Source organism: Oncorhynchus mykiss, chromosome 3 (genome assembly GCF_057628025.1).
Source record: "Oncorhynchus mykiss isolate SJ-2025 chromosome 3, ASM5762802v1, whole genome shotgun sequence".
In the NCBI taxonomy this organism is placed as follows: domain Eukaryota; kingdom Metazoa; phylum Chordata; class Actinopteri; order Salmoniformes; family Salmonidae; genus Oncorhynchus; species Oncorhynchus mykiss.
In genome coordinates this window covers 87,609,534-87,633,222 of record NC_143024.1, presented here as the reverse complement: position 1 = coordinate 87,633,222, position 23,689 = coordinate 87,609,534, and the positions used below count along the sequence as shown (strand labels likewise).

The 23,689-nt window shown below is 41.1% G+C and overlaps 1 protein-coding gene across 22 annotated transcripts in view; it reads right to left on the bottom strand.

Moving 5' to 3' along the window:
- LOC110520596 (PTB domain-containing engulfment adapter protein 1) overlaps window positions 1–23,689 on the bottom strand; it is a 168,205-nt gene that overhangs the window by 14,167 nt on the left and 130,349 nt on the right. For 20 of the 22 annotated variants that reach the window (XR_016494871.1, XR_016494869.1, XR_016494864.1 and 17 more), the window contains 2 exons: window positions 16,529–16,625; window positions 1,294–1,355 (listed from right to left, as the gene is read on the bottom strand). Coding sequence is in view for 12 of the 22 variants with exons in the window: in XM_090230408.1 (XP_090086534.1) it covers window positions 1,294–1,355; window positions 16,529–16,625 (159 nt within the window). In the remaining 10 variants the exon portion in view is untranslated. Of the gene's footprint in view, window positions 1–1,293; window positions 1,356–16,528; window positions 16,626–17,370; window positions 17,513–23,689 lie in introns of those variants that run through there. The other 2 variants (XM_090230406.1, XM_090230411.1) reach the window with 1 other exon arrangement.

Below are 23,689 nucleotides of genomic sequence, written 5' to 3'. Positions count from 1 at the left end.
AGTCCATGCGCGTTCCATTTCTTCAGAATTGAAAGTAAACTGCCACGATGGATTTTATCGTCGATAGATATGTGAAAAACACCTTGAGGATTGATTCTAAACATCGTTTGCCATGTTTCTGTCGATATTATGGAGTTAATTTGGAAAAAAGTATGCGTTTTAATAACTTTTTTTTTTTTTTTTTTTTCCTTACCCAAACGTGATGAACAAAACGGAGTGATTAGTCGACACAAATAATATTTTTTGTAAAAACGGAACATTAGCTATCTAACAGAGTCTCCTCATTGAAAACATCTGAAGTTCGTCAAAGGTAAATTATTTTATTTGAATGCTTTTATGGTTTTTTGTGGAAAATGTTGCATGCTGAATGCTAGACTTAATGCAATGCTAGGCTATCAATACTCTTACACAAATGCTTGTTTAGCTATGGTTCAAAAGCATATTTTGAAAATCTGAGATGACAGTGTTGTTAACAAAAGGCTAAGCTTGAGAGCAAATAGATTAATTTCATTTCATTAGCCATTTTCATGAATAGTTAACGCTGTGTTATGCTAATGAGCTTGCTGATAGATTTACACAATCCTGGATACAGGGGTTTTTTCATAGCTAAACGTGACGCAGAAAACAGAGCGATTTGTCCTAAACAAATAATCTTTCAGGAAAAACTGAACATTTGCTATCTGAGAGTCTCCTCATTGAAAACATCTGAAGTTCTTCAAAGGTAAATTATTTTATTTGAATGCTTTTCTGTTTTTTTGTGTAATTGTTGCCAGCTGAATGCTAATGCTAAATGCTACGCTAAATGCTACGTTAGCCATCAATACTGTTACACAAATGCTTGTTTTGCAATGGATGAGAAGCATATTTTGAAAATCTGAGATGACAGTGTTGTTAACAAAAGGCTAAGCTTGAGAGCTAGCATATTTATTTCATTTCATTTGCGATTTTCATGAATAGTTAACGTTGCGTTATGGTAATGAGCTTGAGTCTGTATTCACGATCCCGGATCCGGGATGGGGAGATCAGAAAGGTTAACATCAATCTGCATCAGTGTAAGGTGGAACATGCTGAACATCAATCTGCATCAATGTAAGGTGGAACATGCTGAACATCAATCTGCATCAGTGTAAGGTGGAACATGCTGAACATCAATCTGCATCAGTGTAAGGTGGAACATGCTGAACATCAATCTGCATCAGTGTAAGGTGGAACATGCTGAACATCAATCTGCATCAGTGTAAGGTGGAACTTTGTGAGGGAACATTATCTTGATTGCTGGAAAAAGGTTATTACCTTGGCATTGTAGGGTATGTAATGCTTTGCCAGCGCATCTGGAGTGTGCATCCAGGATTTATCTGAAAAGAGATATCACAGTGGGCTCTCACTAAAAATAGATGTGGTTAACATCCATAAATCACTATTTTCCTATTTTAAATAACAACAATATTAACAATAATAACAACAACAACAACGGGGCTTTTCATGGACCTGAAGTCCCTTAACAATTGTAAAACATTTTTTAAAAGACAACCAGGAGTCAAAACAAAACTTCAGACTAAACAAAAACATGAATAAAGGTTCTTTATTTCGTTATATCATTAAAAAAAAGATTGAATCAAGGGAATCTAAGAAACATTCAAACAAAAGTAAATTTAAACATCTTAAGGCTCGCACACATCACACCGAATGTGGATCTAGTGGTCGTCTGCAGATCGTTCAGTACTCGGTTCGCAAATTACCTTCAGAGGTGTGTCTGAACCCTTAGGAAACGGCTACAGCTAACTTAACATTATTGGAATTATATTGTGAAGGCAGTCGAAGAATACAAATATTTAAGATGATTATTCATTACTGGGGCTCAGTCTCCGAGCTCATACATCTAAGATTTTCTCTTTAATTCCTAAAGGCTGGCGCATTGCAGTGACGTAAGGAACTGTTTGCCTCGTGACTCCTAACACTATTATTTATTTGACATGGAGCACAAGACTAAACATTAAAGAAGTAATGAAATGCAAAGCGAGAATGGAATATCTTATGCACTCTCTTCCTTCAATCAGGGACTGATAGTCTTGTATGGTGCAATAATGTCACCCCCATTTCTCCACTGCTTCTTCTCAATGAAGCTCAAAACAAATACACTTGACAATAACCTTGAAACACACTAAACCTGTAGAGCCTGGTCAATATAGAACCTTTCTCAACAAGCCTAGGATGTGAATTACAGTAACAATACCCTAGCCATACCGGTAACTATCCCATAGCCATACCAGTAACTATCCCATAGCCATACCAGTAACTATACCGGTAACTATACCATAGCCATACCAGTAACTATACCAGGAACTATCCCATAGCCATACCGGTAACTATCCCATAGCCATACCAGTAACTATCCCATAGCCATACCAGTAACTATACCAGTAACTATCCCATAGCCATACCAGTAACTATACCAGTAACTATCCCATAGCCATACCAGTAACTATACCAGTAACTATCCCATAGCCATACAAGAAACTACACCGGTAGCCATTCCATGCCAGTAACTATACCATAGCCATAACTATACCAGTAACTATACCATAGCCATACCAGTAACTATACCAGTAACTATACCATAGCCATACCAGTAACTATACCAGTAACTATACCATAGCCATACCAGTAACTATACCATAGCCGTAACTGTACCGGTACCTATACAATAGCCGTAACTATACCGGTACCTATACAATAGCCATAACTATACCATAGCCATACCAGTAACTACCATACCAGCCACTATACCATACCAGTATCTATACCATAGCCATACCAGTAACTATACCATACCAACCACTATACCATACCAGTACCTATACCCTAGCCAAACAAGAAACTATACCGGTAGCCATACCATGCCAGTAACTATACCAGTAACTATACCATAGCCATAACTATACCAGTAACTATACCATAGCCATAACTATACCAGTAACTATACCATAGCCATACCGGTACCTATGCCATAGCCATACCGGTACCTATACCATACCGGTACCTATACCATAGCCATACCGGTACCTATACCATAGCCATAACTATACCATAGCCATACCGGTAACTATACCATAGCCATACCAGTAACTACCATACCAGCCACTATACCATAGCCATACCAGTACCTATACCATACCAGTACCTATTGTTAGGAAAATTATGATTAAATGACTGAACAAATCATTTTAAATGGAACTGTAACTAAGTAAACTTATACTCTGTTTTATTATATCTGATTAACAATATGAGTTCATAAGAAGGGATTGTGTGACACAGACAAGGAGTAATTAAAGTTAATGAACACAATTCCAACTAGGAAGAAAGAAATGGGTTGTGGATTAAGTAAACAGATAAGGTAGTTAACCTATGGTTGAACCGACGAAACTGAGCTCTAGGGTGTTTTAGATAAGACGGTGAGTGCATTCCTAGGTTTTCTGTTAATTAGAACTGTCAGCTAAGTGGTGATCGATAATGTTGAGGGGTCAAAAGTGAATTCTGTTGTGTGGCCTGTGTATGTGCTGGGGGGATCAGAATGAACTTTTAAAGTTCCCTTTGTCCCGGTCAAGAGGAGGGGATTGTGTTAAGCAATGAAATGACGTCATGTTATTGTATATAAACTGTTGCTTGTGGTAACGTGGCAGCGCGCTTCGAGAATAAATTCTGTTACCTATTATTGAAAAGACTGGTCTCCGTCTATTTTATGCAAACAAGAATCTTACACATTTTCATAAAATAGATTAAGGGAATTAAATTCATGAATACATATTGGTATAATTAAATTACAGTAACACTATACCAGTACCTATACCATAGCCATACCAGTACCTATACCATGGCCATACCAGTACCTATACCATACCAGTACCTATACCATACCAGTACCATACCAGTAAACATACCATAGCCATACCAGTAGACATACCATAACCATACCAGTAAACATACCATAGCCATACCAGTAAACATTCCATAACCATACCGGTAACTATACCAGTAACCATACCAGTACCTATACCATACCAGCCACTATACCATAGCCATACCAGTACCTATACCATACCAGCAACTATACCATAGCCATACCAGTACCTATACTATACCAGTAACCATACCGGTAACCATGCCATACCAGTAACCATACCGGTAACCATGCCATACCAGTAACCATACCCATACCAGTAACTATACCATAGCCATACCAGTAAACATACCATAGCCATACCGGTAACCATACCAGTACCTATACCATACCAGCCACTATACCATAGCCATACCAGTACCTATACCATACCAGTAACCATGACATAGCCATACCAGTAACTATACCGGTAACTATACCATAGTCATACCAGTAACTATACCGGTAACCATGCCATAGCCATACCGGTTACTATACCAGTAACCATACCAGTAACTATACCAGTAATCATGCCATAGCCATACCGGTAACTATACCATATCCATACCAGTAACTATACCATACCAGCCACTATACCATAGCCATACCAGTACCTATACCATAGCCATACTAGCCACAACAGCCCTGACCAACACAGCTGTCCCATCTGCTAAGCACTAGCTCCCATCCCCACCATACTACTTAACATCAAAGAGTAAATGAGTGAGATCAAGCTCTTGGTGGTTCTCTCTTGATGGGAGATTTTGTACCCAGCCCCCCTGCCTAAGGAACTGTACATTCTAACTATGATGAATGGGGGTAGGTCCTGGACTCACTGCGGTGAAGGCAGGTAGCCCAGACAGTTTTTCTGTGTGTCAGCACCCAATCTTGATTAATAGAGGCGGCCCCACCTCTCCGTGCCCACCTTATATAAACGTTAAAAAGGTGGACTGTAAAGTCACTAAAATAATGGACTGGCACCGGGGCATAAAATATTAGACGGCGTAAATAAAGTGGCGTGGGCGTGAGAGGATGCATCTGAGAGACTGAAGGTCAGCTTGTGTGGCTCGTTTCCTCAGCAGTCTAACTCAGTGACAGCTTTAGGGTCAGCTGTCATGTTGAAAGAGGTGCCTGATGGAGACTTTAGGGGGACGATGCATCTCAGTGCTTCACTACTACTAAAGACTGACTAGTTCTGAACATATACAGTACATAGCTTACATTTAATTAAGGGCTGTTCTTAGGCACAACACGGAGTGCCTGGATACAGCCCTTAGCCATGGTATATTGCCCATATACCACAAACCCCCCAAGTTACCTTATTGCTATTATAAACTGCTGACCAACGTAATTAGAGCAGTTAAAATAAATGTTTTGTCATACCAGTGGTATATGGTCTGACATACCACGGTTGTCAGCCAATCAGCATTCAGGGCTCGAACAACCCGTTTATAACTGCCAATAAAGCAGAACACAAAAGACATGATGCAAATAATACAGATCTGTTTTCTTTCAAAACCATTTTTGTTGTGCTTTATTGAGTTTGCCTCCCACAGTGGCACCAATGTAATAGTCCCAACAGTACAAACCAAACCCATTTCACACTCCAGACACACTCAAACATATTTCAAAGTATTTGAAAGTTATCAAACAATACTACAACAAAGCTAGTGCTTTGTGTGAACTTAGAACTCAGAACTCAGTTAGTAGTAAAGCCATCAGAAGTTCCAGACAGACCAAGTCCAAGTCTGAGCTCATTATCTCACCCATTCACTTTAATGAATTACACAGCTAATGTTCCCATGGGCCAGGCTGGACAGTAGCCATCACCGGAACTGGGCCCTTACAGGAAAACAATGGCCAATTAATCTCACATTTGTCTAATTCAGAGTTTTGCTGGATCAATCAGTAGGTCCCGGGGGACTGAAGTCTAAAATACCTCCAGCAGTATTTAGATGTCCGTACTCCAGATATCCGTTTTAATTAAATGGAGTGGACGGACACAAATGGTTTATCATTAAGGGTAAAAGAAAATACAATGGATCTTCTCCAACAATCTCTTCCGACACAATGCAATACAACGAGGGGAGTTTTCTTTGTTAATGCCAGTGAATAGGACTCCAGTGAATAGAGTGGGGAGTGGGGACTGTTCTTGTGTTCCATAGCACTTAATATGTCCAACAGTCATCACCTTTAGGGTAATGAGGAAACTGATGACACTAAAGAATTTTGCCTAAACAGTCGATGATGGTTTCCCATTTTATGTTGCACCCATCTCAAGGCCGTTTTTAATCATATTTTCAAGAAATGTTCAACCTTTATTGATGCTACAAGAGTGATGCCTTACAACTATCCCAAAAGGTTACTCCTCCCACTTCCAGAGGACAACTCAAAAGGTCAAGCTGACAAGAGCGCCACTGCTAATTGCTCAATCAAATAAAAATGGTGATTGGTCGTGTACACAAAATGCTAACAACACCCAAATCCATACAAATAAAATAAAGGAATTAAGAAATATTGAATTATTAGAACTAGCAAGGTTCAGAATAAAAGTATAAACTCAACAGAAAAATAAACTTCCTCTCACTGTCAACTACATTTATTTTCAGCAAACTTAATGTGTAAATATTTGTATGAACATAACAAGATTCAACAACTGAAACATAAACTGTACAAGTTCCACAGACATGTGACAAACAGAAATGGAACAATGTGTCCCTAAACAAAGGGGGATCAAAATCAAGTCACAGAACAGCGCAAACTGGCTCAAACCAGAATAGAAAAGAGTGGGAGGCCCTGGTGCATAACTGAGCAAGAGGACAAGCACATTAGTGTCTAGTTTGATAAACAGACGCCTCATAGTACCCGCAAAACACCAGTCTCAACGTCAACAGTGAAGAGGAGACTCCGGGTTGCTGGCCTTTTAGCCAGAGTTGCAAAGAAAAAGCCACATCTCAGAATGGCCAACAAAAATAAAAGATTAAAATGGGCAAAAGAACACAGACACTGGACAGAGGAACTTGCCTAGAAGGCAAGCATCCCGAAGTCGCCTCTTTACTGTTGACGTTGAGACTGGTGTTTTGCGGGTACTATCTAATGAAGCTGCCAGTTGAGGACTTGTGAGGCGTCTGTTTATCAAACTAACCCTAATGTACTTGTCCTCTTGCTCAGTTGTGCACCGGGGCCTCCCAATCCTCTTTCTATTCTGGTTAGAGCCCGTTTGCCCTGTTCTGTGAAGGGAGGAGTACACTGCGTTGTACAAGATCTTCCGTTTCTTGGCAATTTCTCACATGGAATAGCCTTCATTTCTCAGAACAAGAATAGAGACTGACGAGTTTCAGAAGAAAGTCTTTGTTTCTGGTCATTTTGAGCCTGTAATCGAACCCACAAATGCTGATGCTCCAGATACTCAACTAGTCTAAAGATGGCCAGTTTTATTGCTTCTTTAATCCTAACAGTTTTCAGCTGTGCTGACATAATTGCAAAAGGGTCAATTAGCACCTTTAACACAGGAGTGATGATTGCTGATAACGGGCCTCTGTACGCCTATGTAGATATTCCATAAATAAATCTGCAGTTTCCAGCTACAATAGTAATTTACAACATTGACAATGTCTACACTATTTCTGATCAAGTTGATGTTATTTTAAATGAGCAAAAAAAATTGCTTTTCTTTCAAATACAAGGACATTTAAGTGACCCCAAACTTTTGACCGTGGTAAAATATTACACACACACACACACACACACACACACACACACACAGTATGGAGGGAGTATATAATTAGAAAAGGTGTGTACGTCAGTAGTTAAATAGGATGAGCCTTGACTAGAATGCAGTACATAAACATATGAAGTGGATAAAACAGTATGCAGACATTTTTTTAAATGACCAGTGTTCATGGACTATGTATTGTACATAGGACAGCAGCAGTCTCTAATGCCTTGTAAGCTTAAAACCTAGATGAGAGTACACTGTAGGTACGGTGATTGCAGCACAAATGCTTCGATAAGGTTGTTCAATGCAGTGAAACGGTAAATTACCTCAAGTCAAAGCTGACAATGAGATTGCTTGGTATGCAAACTCTTCGTCGCGCCATGCGTCTGTTTGCTGGGCAAAGCAGCCATGCAAGCAGTGGTTCACATCTACAGCTAGGGGAAATGTCATAGGCTAGGTAACATTCACAAGTGTTAAAATGACATTAAGGCAGTGCCCTTTGCAGGAACCATTAGCAGAGAAATACTCATAAATCATTTCCCTGTCAAAGAGAATGCAGCTTTTCAGAAGACAGTAGCTATATAATGATGACCCAAATATTTCACAGGGAACAGCGCTGTTTTACTTTTGTATATAACCTCTGTATGTCATTAATATACAGTATGTTCCATATATGGAACTTACAGTAACAGGCCCTAAAGACATTTAGTACAATCTTCCATCCCCATAAAAATGCTAGTTGTCTATCATTGTTACAAGGCACAAGTCCCTGTATTATTTGTACAGCTGCCTCATTTGCCTGCTGGTCAGAGGAGTTAAGCTAAATTCAGTTTAACACCTCTGATACGTTGTTTTACAGTATGTCTGGATATGAGCTGCCAACATGGTCCAGAAAAATTAAAAAGCCTTTTGTTACCTCTGAATCAAATTTTCCACATGAGTGAGTTCATCTGTTAATCTCCAAATTACAAAGAGAGGGCATTAAAAATGGATTTACAGTATCACCCTGGATTATCGCTAGTGTACATTTTTACATTTCAGCAGAAGCTCTTGTTCAGAGTGACTTACAGGAGCAATTGGAGTTAAGAGCCTTGTTCAAGGGCACATCGACAGACTTTTTTACCTCACACTCACATTTTATTTATTGTCTACTCATTGAACAAACTGAGATCAATTACAGGATAGCATTTGGAATCAGGATCAAAATTGTTTTCTGACATGTTAGTTTTTTACGAGTTACACTTTGTACATTATTTACCCTTTCTATGGAAACATTTGTCTGTCTGTGCACACGAGTGCGTATGCACAACATCAAAATACATTTTGTTGTGCACTGTTACAAGGATGTACAGTACTGTCTCTGTCATTATTGCAATGTAAGACAGTCCAGTACCGTGTCTGTCATTACTGCCCTGTAAGACTATACAGCACTTTGTCTTTCACTTAAACATTCCCACATCATCATACTGCCCAAAGATGGCTGACGTTTTACATGCCCTTAACCAATAGTGCTATTTTGTTTTGTTTTGTTTGCGTTGTTTGTAACTTATTTTTGAACTTATTTTGTACATAATGTTGCTGCTATGCTGGTATTACTTAAAATAATTTCTGGACATCAGAACTGGGATTACTCACCAAGAACTGGAAGAAGATTTTCCTTTAACGAGTCCGGCAAGAAAGATATACTGTTCTCCTGGGAACAGGCCCAGCTCTCCGTCATTTGCGAGAAGAAAAGACAGAGGAAAAGAGGACGCAGATCGGGCTGCCTTTTGAGAATCCGTAGGCGAGCGAGTATACTCCCACTGCCATCAATTCTACTTGCTAACATGCAATCATTGGAAGTTAAAATGTATGACCTATGATTACAATTATCCTACCAAAGGGACATTAAGAACTGTAATATCTTATGTTTCACAGAGTCGTGGCTGAACTATGACAAGGATAATATAGAGCTGGAGGGATTTTCAATGCACCGGCAGAACAGAGTAAGACGAGCGGTGGGGGTGTGTGTCTTTTTGTCAATTGCAGCTGGTGTGCGATGTCCAATATTAAAGAAGTCGAGAGGTATTGCTCGCCTGAGGTAGAGAACCATATAATAAGCTGTAGACCACACTACCTACCAATAGAGTTCTCATCTATATTATTCGTAGCTGTCTATTTACCACCACAGACCGATTCTGGCACTAAGACCGCACTCAACCAACTCTATGAGCAAACAAGAAAATGCTCACCCAGAAGCGGCGCTCCTAGTGGCCGGGGACTTTAATGGAGGTAAACTTAAATCTTAAAAAGCTTTACAATATTTTTACCAGCATGTCACATGTGCAAACAGAGGGAAAAACTAGACCACCTTTACTCCGCACGCAGAGATGCATACAAAGCTCTCCCCCGCCCTCCACAAGACATTTCTGACCATAATTCTATCCTCCTGATTCCTGTTTACAAGCAAAAATTAAAGTAGGAAGTACCAGTGACTCACTCAATATGGAAGTGGTCAGATGACGCGGATGCTACGCTACAGGACTGTTTTGCTAGCAGGCTGGAATATGTTCCGGTATTCATTCAATGGCATTGAGGAGTATACCTCCTCAGTCATCTGCTTCATCAATAAGTGTATCGACAATGTCGTCCCCATAGTGACCGTACGTACATATCCCAACCAGAAGCCGTTGGATTACAGGCAACATCCGCATCAAGATAAAGGCTAGAGCTGCCACTTACAGGAAGTGGGACACTAATCCGGATGCCTATTAGAAATCCTGCTATGCCCTCAGGCGAACCACCAAAAAAACAAAGCGTCAATACAGGATGCTCGTCGGATGTGGCAGGGCTTGAAAACTATTACGGACTACAAAGGGAAACCCAGACGCGAGCTGCCCAGTGACGTGAGCCTACCAGACAAGCTAAATGCCTTTTATGCTCGCTTCGAAGCAAGCATGCACGAGAGCACCAGCTGTTATGGATGACTGTGTGATAACACTCTTGGTTGCCGATGTGAGAAAGACCTTTAAACAGGTCAATATTCACGAAGACGCGGGGCCAGATGGACTACCAGGACGTGTACTCAAAGCATGCAGGGACCATCTGGCAAGTGTCTAAACTGACATTTTTCAACCTTTAACTGACTGAGTTTGTAATAACAACATGTTTGTTTTAAGCAGACCACCATAGTCCCAGTGCCTAAGGAAGCGAAGGTAACCTGCCTAAATGATTACCGCCCTGTAGCACTCGTGTCGGTAGCCATAAATGTTTTGAAAGCCTGGCCATGGCTCACACAGGACGCAAACCACCTCAACAGATGATGCAATCTCAATCACACTCCACGCTGCCCTTTCAGCCCTGGACAAAAGGAACACGTATGTGAGAATGCTGTTCATTGACTACAGCTCAGTGTTCAACACGATAACTTAGTGATGAGCTTCATGGGCACCAAGGACACGGGGACTAAACTCCTCCCTCTGCTACTGGATCCTGGACTTCCTGACAGGCTGCCCCCAGGTGGTAAAGGTAGGGAACAACATGCCTGCCATGCTGATCCTCAATACTGGGACCCCTAAGGGGTGTGTACTTAGTCGCTCCTGTACTCCCTGTCCACCCATGACTTCGTGGCCAAACATGACTCCAACACCATCATTAAGTTTCCCGATGACACAACAGTGGTAGGCATAATCATCGACAACTATGAGACAGCTAACAGGCAGGTGGTCAGATAACTGTCAGTGAGGTGCCAGGAAAAGAACAACCTCTCCCTCAATGGGAGCAAGACAAAGGAGCTAATCGTGGACTACAGGAAAAGGAAGGGCTGAACAGGCCCCCATTAACATCAATGGCGCTGTGGTGGAGCGGGTCGAGAGCTTCAAGTTCCTTGGTGTCCACATCACCAACGATCAATCATGGTCCAAACACACCAAGACAGTCGTGACATTTTTCCCCCTCAGGAGACTAAAAAGATTTGACATGGATCTCCTCAAAATGTTCTACAGCTGCACCATTGAGAGCATCCTGACCAGTTGCATCACCGTATGGTATGGTATGGCAACTGCTCAGCATCTGACCGTAAAGCGCTACAGAGGGTAGTGCGAATGGCCCAATACATCACTGGGACCAAGTTTCCTGCAATCCAGAGAGCGGAGATGGGAGTATCTGTCCATAGGACCACTTTAAGCTGTACACTCCAAGGAGCCGGGCTTTATGGAAGAGATACAAGAAAAAAGCCATTGCGTAAAGAAAAAAAATAGGCAAACACATTTGGTGTTCCACCGAAAGGCATTTGGGAGACTCCCCAAATCACGTTTCACCATCTGGCAATCCGACAGATTAATCTGGGTTTGGCGGTTGCCAGGAGAAACAGTTGGCACTATACATTCGGGCAGGTAGCGTTCTCCTGGCATCCGCCAAACCCAGATTCATCTGTCGGATTGCCAGATGGTGAAACGTGATTCATCACTACAAAGAACGCATTTCTACTGCTCCAGAGTCCAATGGTGACGAGCTTTACACCACTCCAGCCGATGCTTGGCATTGAGCACGTTGATCTTAGGCTTGTGTGCAGCTGCTCAGCCATTCATGAAGCTCACAACAAACAGTTATTTTTTTATTTCACGAGGCAAGTCAGTTAAGAAAAAAATTCTTATTTTCAATGATGGCCTAGGAACGTTAACTGCCTTGTTCAGGGGAAAAACGACAGATTTGTACATTGTCAGCTCAGGTATTTGAACTTGCAACCTTTCGGTTACTTGCCCAAAGCTCTAACCACTAGGCTACCCTGCCACCACAGGGTAGCCTAGCTTATTGTGCTGATGTTACTTCCAGAAGTAGTTTGGAACTTGGTAGTGAGTGTTGCAACTTCGCACACACAATATTTATGTGCTACGCACTTCAGCACTTGGTGGTCTCGTTGTTGCTCCTAGACGTTTCCACTTCACAATAACAGCACATACAGTTGACCGAGGCAGCACTAGCAGGGCAGAAATTTTACAAAGTGACTTATTGGAATAGTGGCATTCTATGACAGTGCCATGTTGAAAGTCACAGAGCTCCTCAGTAAGGCTATTCTACCGCCAATGTTTGTCTATGGAGTTTGCATGGCATTGACTCGATTGTCTACAGTTGTCAGCAATGGGTGTGGCTGAAATAGCCGAATCCACTAATTTGAAGGGGTGTCCACATACGTTTGTATATATAGTGTATATATAGTGTATATCAGACAAATGTTTTTGCTCAGCTTGTAGTCAGACTGACCAGACAAATAACTGGTGATTTGTTCTTCCCCTTGCAGAATGAGTAACGGTATTTTGTTTGTCCTCCTGATTTTTCAACCACATTTTGGCATCAGTCCAAATGAATAAATACAAGTTGAAGGAATGTGTAAGAATGAGAAAAAACTATTCTAACAAAATGCAACAACTTTGCTCATATGCCACTAGAAATGTTAACGCTAATTCATCAATCTCAAAAGGAAGAAAAGTACCAGTGAAGAATCTGTACTAAACCATTAAATCTCGACAGGCGGCTTTTAATAACCACACCAAATGTATCAATTTGCACAGTCGTGCTTCCCCTAAAGTACATTGAATTGAACTTGGCAAAACTACAAAATTACTCATGTCTACACAAAAATAAATTTAATCCTTAAAAAATAAACTACACAAGAGAGCATGATTTAGCCACTTAGGACCATTACAGTCTTAGCTGTCATTTTTATTTAAATTACAAGGCCAGGGTAAAACTAGTCGGGAAGCACGCAATTTGGGCAGATTGTGTTCTTAACAAAATAAGCCTACAGTGGGGCAAAAAAGTATTTAGTCAGCCACCAATTGTGCAAGTTCTCCCACTTAAAAAGAGAGGCGCCTGTCATTTTCATCATTAGGTACACTATGACAGACAAAATGAGAAAAAAAAAATCCAGAAAATCACATTGTAGGATTTTTAATACATTTATTTGCAAATTATGGTGGAAATAAGTATTTGGTGAATAACAAAAGTTTCTCAATACTTTGTTATATACCCTTTGTTGGCATTGACAGAGGTCAAACGTTCTCTGTAAGTCTTCACAAGGTTTTCACACACTGTTGCTCGTATTTTGGCCCATTCCTCCATGCAGATCTCCTCTAGAGCAGTGATGTTTTGGGGCTGTTGCTGGGCAACACGGATTTTCAACTCCCTCCAAAGATTTTCTATGGAGTGAGATCTGGAGACTGGCTAGGCCAATCCAGGACCTTGAAATGCTTCTTACGAAGCCACTCCTTCGTTGCCCGGTCGGTGTGTTTGGGATCAATGTCATGCTGAAAGACCCAGACACGTTTCATCGTCAATGCCCTTGCTGATGGAAGGAGGTTTTCACTCAAAATCTCACGATACATGGCCCCATTCATTCTTTCCTTTACACGGATCAGTCGTCCTGGTCCCTTTGCAGAAAAACAGCCCCAAAGCATGATGTTTCCACCCCCATGCTTCACAGTAGGTATGGTGTTCTTTGGATGCAACTCAGCATTCTTTGTCCTCCAAACACGACGAGTTGCGTTTTTACCAAAAAGTTATATTTTGGTTTCATCTGACCATATGACATTCTCCCAATCTTCTTCTGGATCATCCAAATGCTCTCCAGCAAACTTCAGACGGGCCTGGACATGTACTGGCTTAAGCAGGGGGACACATCTGGCACTGCAGGGTTTGAGTCCCTGGCGGCATAGTGTGTTACTGATGGTAGGCTTTGTTACTTTGGTCCCAGCTCTCTGCAGGTCATTCACTATTCTGGTATTTTTGCTCACCGTTCTTGTGATCATTTTGACCAGACGGGGTGAGATCTTGCATGGAGCCCCAGATTGAGGGAGATTATCATTGGTCTTGTATGTCTTCCATTTCCTAATAATTGCTCCCACAGTTGATTTCTTCAAACCAAGCTGCTTACCTATTGCAGATTCAGTCTTCCCAGCCTGGTGCAGGTCTACAATTTTGTTTCTGGTGTCCTTTGACAGCTCTTTGGTGTTGGCCATAGTGGAGTTTGGAGTGTGACTGTTTGAGGTTGTGGACAGGTGTCTTTTATACTGATAACAAGTTCAAACAGGTGCCATTAATACAGGTAACGAGTGGAGGAGTGAGGAGCCTCTTAAAGAAGAAGTTACAGGTCTGTGAGAGCCAGAAATCTTGCTTGTTTGTAGGTGACCAAATACTTATTTTTCACCATAATTTGCAAATAAATTCATTAAAAATCCTACAATGCGATTTTCTGGATTCTTTTCATTTTGTCTGTCATAGTTGAAGTGTACCTATGATGAAAATTACAGGCCTCGCTCATATTTTTAAGTGGGAGAACTTGCACAATTGGTGGCTGACTAACTACTTTTTTGCCCCACTGTATATAGTTTTTTGCTTCCCCTAACTTCAAACTCACCGGTGATGCTCTCCCTATCCCGTTAAAAGAAATGTGACTGCAGCCAACCAGAGAGCACTAAAATAACACAGGTACCGAGAGGTAGGACAGAACAACAAACCAGTACTCTGCCCCTGTCATTTCTCGCTTTGTGACTGACAGGCGCCTGTTCTATCAACAGATCACTAGAACATGCATATCATTCGTTCTTGCGGAAGAAGGCTACACTGACTCATGACTAGCGAATTGAAACTTCAAAATTAAAAGAAGCCTAGTTAATTAATGAAGTGGAACAGTAGCGTGTTATTGGCTATTAAGCCGACGGCCGGCGCTTATGGAAAACACTGATACCCTTTTCTATTTTCTTACGAAGCCCTTTATCAGTTATGAGCAATGCTCTGGTAATGAATGGTTGTCTCCAAAAGCCCAGTGTTCCGTGTTGCTATGGGGTAAAATGTCTGTTTTGTTCGGGGAGGGTTCGGAGGAACCTTTGTCCTCTGCTGAAAGACTTTAATGCCCTCTTTATTATGCCAGATGGCTCTGTAGTTCTCTACAATCACACATAACTGGACAGGGTGCTAAGAGGCAGGGAATGGTAAACAGCCACTGTGCCTGGGGAACACTTCACTGACTACTTTCTGCGTCAGCTGAGAAGCCATAACTTCTTTGTTATGCCAAACCTCTCAATAGACTCCTTAAAACGCACCCTCCTGAGTCTGAGTTGATGATATTGACAAAGTATCAACTTATATTCCTGAGAAAGTAAAACCCAATAAAGATTACAGTAGGGGCAGTATTGGAGTACCTTCAAGCCAAGCTGCATTTAAATATTGTCCATGAAAAGGTCATGTAATCGGAAGCAGGAGAAGTGGTCTGTCTAGCCTGATTACTGTCTTTATTTACTCATTATGTGTCGGACAGGGCTGGGGGAAATTACAAAGCTCAAATATCACAAGAAAACCCTGGGCCGCCTGGGCACCAAAATTGTCCAGCAGGGTCTTTGGACTTATCATGAAAACAGTCTTTTTGGTCTTAATTTAAGGTAAGGGTAAGGCATAAGGTTAGCCGTGTGGTTAAGGCTGTGATTAAGGTTACATGTAAAATACGTTTTTAAGAAGAGAAGTTGTAGAAATAGGTGGGGTTTATGACTTTGTGTCTGTGTTAACTAGTGACAACGGGAGTTGGAGTGGTGGGACAGATGGAGGTAAATGCAACAAGATGTTGTTGCGAAACCGCAACGGTCAAGTCAGACATGTTCAGTACCACGGTGTTCATGTAGATTACGCCTGTTAGTTCCAGGTATGATAACAAGTAGCTCATTGAACAAAGCCTACTTGACTTAGAAATCTCTGAGCCATAATATGAGACGTAATATGATCTCGTATTAACATCTACTGACCATGTGTATGTGACAAATACAATTTGATTTGATTTGAAGTAGATCTGGGCTTAATGTTAATCTGCTTAACAAATGGGGAAGAGAAACAAAATGAGTGCTCACCTTTTTTCCTGTTAAAAGCCCGGTTCATACTGGAAAAACCTTGTGTCTTTGAGATCTCTCCTGTGTATTTGCCAATATTCCACCTGGAATATTCCACCTGGAAGGAAAAAACATAACGTTTCAGAATCCTTTAAAATCTCAGACCCTCAAACTAAATCTGGAAAATGTTACTACCTACGGCCTACCCCGGGTTTGGCCGGGGTAAGGCCGTCATTGTAAATAAGAATTAGTTATTCATTGACTTGCCTATTAAAATAAAGGTTAAATAAAATAAATGAAAAAGAAGCATGATCTGAAGACAAAAATGTAGTCTACTTCAGAAGAAAAGAAGAGCATTTGTCCTTATTTTAGTTGTCCTTATTTTAGGTCCTGATGTGGCTACGCAAAATGGCTGTTGGCTACACTAGTTCATTTAGCAGACAAGATTAGTTTATAATTCCGTGGAATTATTTTATATTACTTAATAGTATGAAGAATACAATTAAACAAAACTGAAAAATATAAGTCATTTTCTCCAAACGATTTGAGGGAGTGCGCACATGCGACTATTCTGTGTTGAGCAGTTAACAAAGAAACAGGTACTCCTATATGCTTTTAATATACAGTTATTTATGTAACTTTAGTTGTTCTACAAACGTCGGGCTATATGTTTTGATATTTAATACATTGTAAGGCTGCATGATGAGACTAATGATGATTTGAAAAAAGTCACTTGAAAAGGAATGAGTTCTGCTTTGTTTTGTTTGCCATACAGGCTGTACACACTCCAATAGTCTCTCATTCACAATTTGACAAGCACAGCATCCCCTTTGTGCCCGTAATTCACGCTAAAACATACATGCCTTTTGCAGCCAGTGTCAGTTGTGCCATTCTCCCTGAGTGCTGCGCAGTCCGAAGTGTCTCTCACTCACACTGCTCTCCGTACAGGTTACAAGTTAAGACAGACACATCGGGGACACAACTTGTGTGCGTCCTTATCCAATTCTGGAGGTGCATATTGAAGATATTGGATGAACTGTCCACATTTACTTTTTGTCAGCCAACAAGATGAGTAGAACTAACGAACAGCAAAAGCACTAGCCCATGTCAATCTACTATCCCCCATAGTACCAAAGTCGACCTATTCTATTCTGTGCGAAAATTAAATATTCCAAAGAATCTGGGACAGTTGTGGGATACAATAGATCCCAAATTAATACAACCCTTAGCATATTGATTTTAATGCAATGTGGCGGTTGCACCATCTTAGAACATTTAGATTACAATGTTAATAAACGATTAGGCTATTTATTCACATTATAAGCACAGCAAAGCACACATGGTAGTAGGCTATAACCTGGAATATTTGAAGGAAAAAAAACCTGTGATTTAGGAAACCCACCCGCTCACAGAAAGCCAATGTTTAAGAAATCAGAAAATCCACCAATGAATACCTGGGCCCACCTGCAAAACACCTTGTGTTTACCTATGGGTTAAAGCCGTTTACCATCTGAGTAGGGGAGTTGACCATTTTGGTATTTTAGACGGCTGGTCACTGTCGATATATCACACTAAAACAGGTCAAAGGTCAAAAGAAATCAACTACTGTTGGTCGACTTCGTAGTAACAGTAAATGTCACTTGAGACCATTTTCTGGACTTTTTTATTATGATGTATTTATTTTTGCCACAATCTCTTGCATTACAGTATAACTGGGAGAAAGCTTGTCGGTGGCTGCACGAATAAATCCAACCAAAGTAGATTAGTTATTGCAGCAAAACGTAAGACTTCTTATATCAGCAAAGTCATGAAAAAGTTGTAGCTTTCACATAAAGCGAGGTTCAATGCGGTCATATTAAAAACTCTGCTGGATATAGCGTACATGTATGAACAGTGAATGAACGTACATCTATGAACAGTGAATAGGTAAAGGCATTATCGGGTTACAGTACATTCATGTATGAACAGTGAATAGGTAAAGGCATTATCGGGTTACAGTACATTCATGTATGAACAGTGAATAGGTAAAGGCATTATCGGGTTACAGTACATTCATGTTCTCTTTGAACATTTGCTGATGATCCCAACCAAGTGAGAACTTTTAATACCAAAGGTAAATGGCGATAAGGAGGAGAAGCTCAACTTAAAAGTTCTGCTGCAACCTTGCAATCTCTCCACAACATTTTTTACTGAGTACGTATGAATGAGAATGAGGAATCAAGACATGATACAACAAAGCATTAAGAGCACATCAACTTTGCAAGGTTTAAAATGGTGTCCACATCACCAACAAACTAACGTGGTCCAAGCACACCAAGACAGTCGTGAAGCGGGCACGACAAAACCTATTCCCCCTCAGGAGACTGAAAAGATTTGGCTGGTCCTCAGATCCTCACAAGGTTCTACAGCTGCATCATTGAGAGCATCCCGACGGATTGCATCACTGCCTGGTATGGCAACTGCTCGGCCTCCGACCGCAAGGCATTACAGAGGGTAGTGCGAATGGCCCAGACATCACTGGGGCCAAGCTTCCTGCCATCCAGGACCTCTATACCAGGCGGTGTCAGAGGAAGGCCCTAAAAATTGTCAAAGACTCCAGCCACCCCAGTCATAGACTGTTCTCTCTGCTACCCCACTGCAAGCGTTACCAGAGCGCCAAGTCTAGGTCCAAGAGGCTTCTAAACAGTTTCTACCCCCAAATCATAAGACTCCTGAATATCTAGTCAAATGGCTACCCAGACTATTTGCATTGCCCCCCCCTCCACACCACTGCCACTCTCTGTTGTCATCTATGCATATTCACTTTAATTAACTCTACCTACATGTACATACTACCTCAACTAACCGGTTCCCCCGCACATTGACTCTGTACCGGCAGCACCTTGTATACATTGTTATTTTTTACTGCTGCTCTTGAATTACTTGATGCTTTTATCTCTTATTCTTATTCGTATTTTTTTGAAACTGCACTGTTGGTTAGGGACTCGTAAGTAAGCATTTCACTCTAAGGTCTACTACACCTGTTGTATTCAGCACATGTGACGAATTGAAATTGGATTTGAAATGCCAATTTGCAAAATCTATGTTCTTAACTCTCACAGATGGCTACTATACATACGTTCTGCCTCAGAATAGGTTGACTCAATTATTTGGACAGTTGCTGCTTCTTTCTTCATCTCTGTCCTTCCAGATATTGATTAAGTCCCTTGCATGGTGATAGAATCCCGTCTAAGCCAGTGATTTCGGGAAAAGGTAGAAACCCATTTCTGAGTCAACTTCATTACACCTCGATATGTTTCCGTTCAAACCATCCACTCCTGCAAAACTTAAATGGAATGAAGCACCGTTATAACTATTTTACTCATGGACGTACATTACACTTTCAAGCAAACATATTCTGTTAAATATTCTGCTAAGGAACAAAATACAAATGTCTCAGATGAGTCCCAAGGATACAAATGACTTTATTGTCCAGACATAAGAGCTGTTGTGAATCAAACAATAGAACAGAATTGAAACGTCTATATGATTGAAAAGTAATTAAAAAGGCCTTTGTTATGTATTCCTTTGATACAACTGAAGGGCGACAACTTCCTTGGATGGATAATATAGCATCTGTCTACAGTCCTTCAATTCTGAATTGTATGCAATGAGGATGACATTGACCATTGTGTGTAATGTGTCATACTGAAGATCTCACGGCAGACATGAATATGCTATAGAAACCTTATTCAGATGCTCAACAGAGAATGCATACGACGAGTAGATGTACAGTACACAGATACTGAATATGATGATTTGTATTTGACACAGCATCACACAATTGACCATGACACTGCAGCAGGCCAAGAGCACAGTTAAACATGTGCCATGTCATTTTCTGTGACACTGACAGATACAGTGCATTCAGAAAGTATTCACACTGAGTAAACCAAACATTAGGAACACCTTCCTAATATTGAGTTAAACCAGATCTGAGAGAGTTCGCACATGCGGCTATTCTGTGTTGAGCGGTTAACAAAGAAACAGGTCCTCCTATATGCTTAATATACAGTTATTAATGTAACTTTAGTTGTTCAAATGTTGGGCTATATGTTTTGATTTTTTATATATTATACAGTGCCTTGTAAAAGTATTCATCCCCCTTGGTGTCATGTAATGGACATACACAAAATAGCCCAAATTGGTGAAGTGAAGTGGAAAGAAAAGCAGTTAAAAAAAAGAATTAAAAAAAAGAAAAATGAAAAGTGGTACGTGCATATGTATTCATCCCCTTTGCTTTGAAGCCCCTACACAAGATCTGGTGCAACCAATTACCTTCAGAAGTCACATCAGTTAAATAAAGTGCTAAGTGTCACATGATCTGAGTATATATACACACCTGTTATGAAAGGCCCCAGAGTCTGCAACACCACTAAGCAAGGGGCACCACAGAGACCAAGGAGCGCTCCAAACAGGTCAGGGACAAAGTTGTGGAGAAGTACAGATCAGGGTTGGGTTATAAAAGAATATCAGAAACTTTGAACATCCCACAGAGCAGCATTAAATCCATTATTTAAAAAATGGAAAGAATATGGCACCACAACAAATCTGCCAAGAGAGGGCCGCCCACCAAGACTCAGACCAGGCAAGGAGGGCATTAATCAGAGAGGCAACAAAGAGACCAACGATAACACTGAAGGAGCTGCAAAGGTCCACAGCGGAGATTGGAGTATCTGTCCATAGGGCCACCTTAAGCCGCACACTCCACGGAGCTGGGCTTTACGGAAGCGTGGATAGAAAAAAGCCATTGCTTAAAGAACAAAAATAAGCAAACACATTTGATCTTCACCAAAAGGCATGTGGGAGACTCCCCAAACATATGGAAGAAGGTACTCTGGTCAGATTAGACTAAAATGTAGCTTTTTTGCCATCAAGGAAAACGCTATGTCTGGCACAAACGCAAACTCTAACTACCTATTCAAAGTGCTCTGAAAAAATTAAGGGAATTGTTCAAACATTGGCACATTCTAAAATCCGATGATAATCTAGGTAACGTGTTTTCAAACCTTCCCTTGATCGTATTCTCGTGGGGCAGAAATCACAGAGACCAATTGGTACACTGATTTACCACCCCAAGATATTCCTGAACAACGTCTATTTACGCCTCTTCTGGATGGAAACTACAAGTGTAATGGCTGTGCTCAATGCAATGGCACTTATAAATGTAGATCCTTCAAACACCCACAAACAGGGAAAACGATCCCAATCAAAAGGTGTCATCACATGCTCCACTAAGGGTGTTATTCACCTTATAACTTGTCCTTGTGGTAAAAATGTTGTGGGTAAAACAAAGCGCAAATTAAAAGTACATATCTCAGAGCATCGTAGCACCATTAGGTGCGGCCCAGTTGCGACCCACTTTTTGCAAGCAAACCACTCGATTTCGTCTCTGCGTTATATTGGCATCGAACATGTCACCATCCCTAGGAGAGGGGGTGACCTTGATGATTTATTGTTAAAACGAGAGGCTGCCTGGATCATTTAAATTAAAGACCCGGGTCCCTCCGGTCTCAACGTAGACTTTGATCTGAAGCCATTCTTGTGATTATTGTGACTTTTGCCATTGTAATTGTTTGTAAGCTTGTGTAGACTAAAATGAATCTGATTGATGCTATCCATTTGTTTTTTGTAGCTGTTCTTTGTATGTCATTTTAAAATTTGAGAATTCACCAATGATATTAGGCCACACTTGGCCATGATTACAGACACCTGTGTGTCACCCTGCAGTGTTTGTGATTATACCCTGATGAAGACAGCTTGCCTGTCGAAACGTTGGATTTTACATTTTTGCATCTGAGCTCCTAGAGTGTGCGGCTCTCCTTTATTTTCAAGTTTTCTACTCCGCTAGCCAGCACCTCACCTAAATAGGTGTGCATTTATTTTTCTTCTAGATGGCGCAAACCCAACACCTCTCATCACCCAAGAACACCATGTGGGGATGGTTTTCATCGGCAGGGACTGGAACACTGGTCAGAATTGAAGGAATGATGAATGGCGCTAAATACAATGATATTATTGAGGGAAACCTGTTTCAGTCTTCCAGAGATTTGAGACTGGAACAGAGGTTCACCTTCCGGCAGGACAATGACTAAGCATACTGCTAAAGCAACACAAGTGGTTTGAGGGGAAATATTTAAATGTCTTGGAATGGCCTAATCAAAGCCCAGACCTAAATCCAATTGATAATCTGCGCTATGAGTTAAAGGTTGCTTTACACCAGCGGAACCCATCCAGTTTGAAGGAGCTGGAGCAGTTTTTCCTTGAATGGGCAGAAATCGCAGAGCTAGATGTGCCAAGCTTATAGAGATATACCCTAAGAGACTTGCAGCTGTAATTGCTGCAAAAGATGGCTCTACAAAGTATTGACTTTGGGGGGGTGAATAGTTATGCACACTCAAGTTCTGTTTTTTTGTCTTATTTCTTATTTGTTTCACAAGAAAAAAAATATGTGCATCCTCAAAGTGGTAGGCATGTTGTGTAAATTAAATGATACAAACCCCCCCAAAATCAGGTTGCCAAGCGGGGTGAATCCTTTCGCAAGCCACTGTAAGGCTGCATGATGAGACTAATGAGGATTTGAAAAAAAGTACTTTGAAAGGCATGAGCTCTGCTTTGTTTGTTTTTTTCCGCACAGGCCGTACACACGCAAATAGTCTCTCATTCACAATTTGACAAGCACTTCATATTGCCTCAAATTTTGTGGCCGTAATGCACCCTAAAACATACATGCCTTTTGCAGCCAGTGTCAGTTGTGCCATTCTCCCTAAGTACTGCGCAATCCGAAGTGTCTCTCACTCACACTGCTCTCCGTACAGGTCACAAGTTAAGAGAGACACATCAGGGACACAACTCTGTCATAACGTGGCCCTCTTTGGGTATAGCGAGATCGTTTCTCCTCTTCTCCACCCCCCCCCCCTCCTCCTACACCCAGGATCTGTTATCTCAGGTCGTAAATTCCCGGAGGAGACTCTCTCCTCATGGCCAGGCAGTATAGAGAGAGAGAGTTTTACAGTAGAACAAAGGAAGTTCCTCTACATCACAGAACTTGAGAACTGAACAATATCCATGTTTTGGAGAATGTGTAAACGGTCGGTGGAGTAGCCAGCTACAACCCGGTCCGTTTTGTTTCATGTTGTGACC